Here is a 6,209-nt window from a genome sequence, read left to right as displayed (position 1 = left end):
TCAGCGACACGACCAATCTGACTTCTGACCTGTAACGGTGCCTGGATCATAATCATACACTGTTCGCTCGTTGGCCAGAGGAGAACTGGCCCCCAACTGAGCCTGGGTTCTCCCAAGGTTTTTTTCTCCATTCTATCACCTGATGGAGTTTTGATTCCTTGCCACTGTTGCCTTGGCTTTTGGCTTGCTTAGTTGGGGACATTTAATATTCAACAATATTATTGATCTGCCTTACTTAAGGTGGATGATGATGCAATTTTCTTCTAGAAACGAACTTTGTTGTATTATTTTCATGTTATCAATGTGAAGCTGCTTTGATACAATCTGTATTGTAAAAAGCGCTATATAAATAAAGGTGACTTGACTTGACTTGACTTGTTGGATGACAAATCTGGATTATAGTCTTATGCAAAAGTATTTAAATTTATGCAGGAACTGGGTTAAGCAAATTCATTGTAAATGTAAAATTTATGCGAATAACCTTCCTGATTTAAGGTCACTGTTTCCCTAATTAAAAGCTGTTATATATATATATATATATATATATATATATATATATATATATATGTGTATGTATATATATATATATATATATATATATATATTCAAATTGTGATGGAACAACACAGTAATCACCTCAACAGAAGCTGCATAAAATCTCAGAATGTATATAAATCATCACAGAGTAATTTGTTTGTATTTCCTCTCCACCTCTAAACTGGGAAACCTGACTCTATTCCACCTGTAAAACCCCTGCTGAGAGGTAAGATGGGTACAGTTTGTTTCACAAGAATTTAATTTGTAAATGTATGTATGAGGAGACGTTTGTGGTGTAATGCTCTACTTAATAACTGATTGACACAAGCTTTGTGAGTTTAGATATGGAAATAGGCATTTGTATCATTGAATATAGTGGTATAAACAAATAGAAGTGTTTTTTAAGCAAATTAAATGTAGTATATCAGCCTGATTTCTCACAAACGGCCAGCCACTACACAGCCTTGTTTCAAGATTAACGGTCCATCTTAAACCATGCTTCACAATAACTTGTACGTTTTCCTTTTGGGCTTCAGTAATTGTTTCTTTTTCAAAGTTTCTTGGTCAACATCTGAGTTCAGCTTGGAAGGAGATTACTTATTGGGTGGCCTTTTCGCTTTACATGAAATTGATCATGTAACACCCATTATCACCCCAGAGACCACTGAGTGTTTCAGGTAAGCAAGGACCTTTTATCAGTCTAGAATTATCATTACGCAATACTGCAAAACAGCATTTCACATTTCTAAACTAAATTTTCAATGACATGCTATTAACTTCTTAACTGATGTTTTCAAGGCACAGTTCCTCAGTATCTGGCTATCAGATGTTGCAAGTGATGAGGTTTGCTGTTGAAGAAATTAATAATTCCACCACTCTTCTGCCCAATGTATCTCTGGGCTATGAAATTTTTGACCATTGTTCTAATACAAAGAATTTCCGTTCAGTCTTAAGTTTTATCTCAAATAATGGATCAGTAAAACCTAAAGAAAAACTCAACAACTATCAGCCTAAAGTTATTGCTTTAACAGGGCCATATGGAAGCACAAGAACTATTACAATTGCCCCACTGATCACAATGGACCTTATGCCATTGGTAAATTTGACCAATTTTACATTACAATTTTAACAGTTTACATTAAAAAAACGTATACACATTCTAGTCTTTGTTTAGAACAACCAGGTTATAATATGCTAAATTAATTGTTTATAATAATAGTGTTTCTTCTCTTTCAAAGGTGAATTATGGAGCTTCCAGCTATGCATTAAGCAATAAACTTCAGTATCCATCTTTTGTAAGAACAATGTCCAGCAACAAAGACCTGATAGAGATGATTATTCACATCATACGATGGTTTGGATGGAACTGGGTTGCCTTTCTTGGTAGCCAAGACAATTACAGTTCAGACGGACTAAAGCTGTTTAACAAGTACATCAACAACACTGGCATTTGTTTGGGCTATCAAGAGGCTTTAAGCTTAAATGCAAACTACAGTCTAACACTTAAAAAGATTGATATGCTTAACATCAATGTCATTGTGGTTTTCGCTGTACCACAATATGCAATCAACATAATCAAAACAGCCATATTAGAGAACATACGAGACAAAGTATGGATTGCAAGTCAAACATGGTCTATGAATCAACAACTTCCAAGATTGCCAGGAATTAGGAATATTGGTACAGTCATTGGCATTACAGAGAGATTGTTGTCATTACCTGGATTTGATCAATTCATCTATAAAGACAGGGGAACAACTAATGTTAATTACAAACCTGAGAGTAACGTCAAGAGTAATAGTAAGACATGTAATCAAATTTGTGATTACTGCACATTGTTGACTGCAGAGGAGATTATAAATGAGAATCCCTCATTTTCCTTTGCTATTTATGCTGCTATATATACCGTAGCTCATGCATTACATAAGGTTCTGCAGTGTGACATGAATAAATGTCACAAAAACACAATGGCTAAGCCATACATGGTAAGTGAATTTATTTGAATCCATGAACATACCAATAATTGTAACTACATTCAATATTCATTATTTTAATAGCAATATTTTAATTAATTAAATAATTAACAATGTTTATATTTTAAGGAAATTGCATATTATGTCAATAATGTCATAGGAATATTATTATCAATTATTTTTCTTGTTTATTTGAACATACTTAACAACAGCTTCTGGGAGAAATGAAAAAGCTGGATTTTCCACTCAATGGCCGTCAGGTGAAATACGATAATAATTATGATCCAACCATCAGTTACGCAGTTGTGCTTTGGCACACTGATGTAAATTCTCCACAGTTTGAGTTGGTGGGCACATATGATACATATCCAGAAATTACTTTTACCATTGACAACTCTCTTTTACCCTGGAGTAATAATGATTCTGTAAGCCTTATTTATTTATTTATTTGTTTGTTTGTCTGTTTGTTTGTTGGTGATCCTTCTCTAAATATTTACCATTGTAGATTGAAAAAAATTCTCAATCAGTTATACATATTTCTCCAAACAAAGGTCAATATGCTCAAACAAATACCAGAACAATCTAGCAAATTCACAAAAAAATAAAAAATAAATTGTCATTGAAAAACACATGAAAAGCAAATACTTATGTTACCTACTTAACTGTTCTCTATTAATTACATACTTATACACAAGTATAGGCCTATAATTGAAAAAGTTAATTTAGAATGACACAATGGAGATATTTTTCCAATTGTTTATCTTGAGCTATGGATCTAAAGAAAGGACAGTGTGAATTCACTTGAATTCATGTCTGGCAGATATATGCCTCAATATCTCTGCAGGTCGCTTGGAGAAGAGTTACTTTGACATAGAGGTTGTGGTTGAACATCCTCTATCTCCAGGAGATATCTAACAAATGGAATCAGAAATGAAGAATATAGCGGAAGCAGCATCATCATGAAATGTAGGTGATTTTCTAACCCACAATGAATGGTGGATTTGGATATTGCCTAACCCTAAGACAAACACTGACCAATGACATTCCTTCTTTTTTGTTTTCATTGACTACAGAATAGAACCCATGATTCATCTATTAGAGTGGCTCTCATCTCATCTTGTCGACTCTTGAACGAGTTTTGTAAATCTTCCCCTTTCCTCTTCACCTATTCCACCCTTACTCTTCCTCAGACCAGTCTACCTATTCTCATGCACTATTTTTGCCATTTGCCATTTATTATTTGTTTGCTCTGTTTTCACAGATGGTCTCTTATGTAAGGCAAAGTCATGATAGTTAAGGGAATTACATTATTTGTATTCTGTAATTTGCAGTCCATATATAGACAAACATAGCGTTTAGGCTGTATTAATTGTTTGAGAACACTGATCTTAGTTTGGAGAAATGTGTAAAATTGATTGAGAAAATTTGTAACTTTAATAACACGTTTTCCCATTCCTTAAAGGTTCCTTTCTCAAACTGCTCTGTTGAGTGTAAGGAGGGATTTTCAAGGCAACTTGAAGGTTTTCATAGTTGCTGTTTTACATGTAAAAAATGCCCGCGTAACAGCTATGTGGATTATTCTCGTAAGTATACTATAGGTGTCGGTCAGTAACACCTTTGTGTTTAAGTTTCTTTAGTCCATTCTATCACCACAATGCTTTTGGAATATAGGAAACTTTTTGAAGTGTGATTTCAAGACAATATTTTCCTACATCCAGTTACTATTATTATGGCTTTTGGCAAAATGGTATTACTAAACGTTCATATTATTTTACTGTTTCTCAGGGGACCCCTATACCTGTTTTCCATGTGCAGAGAGTGAATGGTCTGGTGAGGGCAGCGCGACATGCAAGACACGTTCTGTTGTCTATCTTCAGTTCACAGAAATCTCCTCCATCGCTGTCATGGTTTCTGCCACATGCCTAATAATTCTCCTTTTTGCCATATTTTGCCTTTTCACCTATAATTACAACACACCAGTGGTGAGGTCTGCTGGTGGTAGCATGTGTCTTCTTATGTTGATATGTTTGATCATGTCTTCCATTAGTGTATACTTATTTTTTGGACAACCCACATTTGTACATTGCCACCTGAGAAATGCCATTTTTGCATTTTTCTTCACTGTCTGTCTTTCGTGTTTGACTGTCCGTTCCTTTCAAATCATTTGTGTTTTTAAAATGGCTGCTCAGTTCCCTAGGGTACACAGCCTTTGGGTAAAGCACAATGGACAGTGGCTCTTCATTGGATTTTCTTCTGCCATTCATTTAATTTCTTGTGTGATATGGATGACTGTCTCTCCTGACAAACCCATCGCTGACTCATGGACTTTTAAAGATCAAATTATGCTCATCTGTGAAATGGGGAACACTATAACCTTTACCATAGTTGTGTTTATAAGTTGGTTTCTTGGTTTCCTGTGTCTCTTGTTTTCTTACATGGGAAGAGATCTGCCGAAAAATTACAATGAGGCCAAATCAATAACTTTCAGTCTCATTTTGTACTATCTGAGCTGGATTGTGTACTTCACAGCATACCTCTCTGTCAAAAGCAAGTACATCATGCTTTTGAATGCAATGGCCCAGATATCTAGTATATATGGAATTCTCTTAAGCTATTTCATAACGAAATCTTACATTATAATATTCCAACCTCAAAAGAACACTCCTGCATACTTTCAAACATCTATTCAGAATTACACCCAAACCATTAGTAGGACTTAGACCACAATGCAAAGATGCAGATCCACAAGGGAATTGCAGTTGCCATTAGTTGGAGGATTTGTAGCTCTCTAAAAACCCCTCTACTTGGGAGTAAACCTTGTTAGGTTAACCTTGTCATTAGATCCTTCACTATTATGTTACCACAATCTTAAATACACACACGGAAAAAGTAGAGAAGGAAGAAACATTCTGGGGTTTATTCTGCACTTTAGCACATGTGATTTATGAAAAGAGTCATTTAAATATTTTTACAGCTGTTCTTCACATACTACCATTTACACTTAAGTGTTAATGTAAACACAAATGCTTGCTTTTGACATGTAATAAAGAACATTTTCAAAACTTCCACAACTCTAAGCAATCAATAAAGATTTGTGAGGTTTGGATTATCAGTTTTGTATCTTTGATGTTGTCACTGTTGGTTGCAGCAGAGATGAAACAGGATCTAAGTGCAGCAGTCTTTATTTAAAAATCAACTTAAATTGTTATAACGAGGTCTTGACAGTGGCTAGGCAGGCAGCAAGAAAAGCAACAACTCTGAAGACTCTTGAATTGGCTTTAAAGGCACACTATGCAAGATTTGTACCTTAATATAACAGCTTTGAAATCATTTTGATGGTAAACGAACTCTTAGTAGGGCAAAACCATCAATAAAAAAAAAAGTTTGAGAGGTGGCACCCCAACAAATTTCGCAAGAATCACGACTTGCTTTACGGCACGACGTCACATACATCAACAACATATGAAGCAACCTCTATGGAAGACACTAGCACGCATTTCAGACGTGAATCATGGCAGAGTCGACGAATAAAACGAAGAAAGTGCGGTCGGAAGAGTGCAGAAACGGCTCTGCATGAGTGGTATTTACGACAGTAACGTTAAATACAAGTAGGGGAGCGCGGGGCACAACCTAACGCGAGGGTAGTTGTAACACGCTTGTTTTAAATACTTCCGCACATGCTTGACGAAACTTTGTGTA

The 6,209-nt window shown here is 35.4% G+C and overlaps 1 protein-coding gene across 1 annotated transcript; it reads left to right on the top strand.

Moving 5' to 3' along the window:
• Window positions 1–1,032: 1,032 nt before the first annotated feature.
• LOC311098502 (taste receptor type 1 member 1-like) lies at window positions 1,033–5,382 on the top strand (the record flags this gene model as incomplete). The annotated part of the gene is made up of 6 exons (XM_084138738.1): window positions 1,033–1,214; window positions 1,336–1,633; window positions 1,776–2,522; window positions 2,723–2,935; window positions 3,973–4,093; window positions 4,296–5,382. The coding sequence occupies 6 exons, from the start codon at window positions 1,033–1,035 to the stop codon at window positions 5,228–5,230; spliced, it is 2,496 nt and encodes an 831-aa protein (XP_083994864.1). The 3' UTR covers window positions 5,231–5,382.
• Window positions 5,383–6,209: the final 827 nt, after the last annotated feature.

This window comes from Abramis brama, assembly GCF_963993115.1.
Source record: "Abramis brama genome assembly, chromosome: 16".
Taxonomy (NCBI): domain Eukaryota; kingdom Metazoa; phylum Chordata; class Actinopteri; order Cypriniformes; family Leuciscidae; genus Abramis; species Abramis brama.
This window is presented reverse-complemented; position numbering and strand designations above follow the sequence as displayed.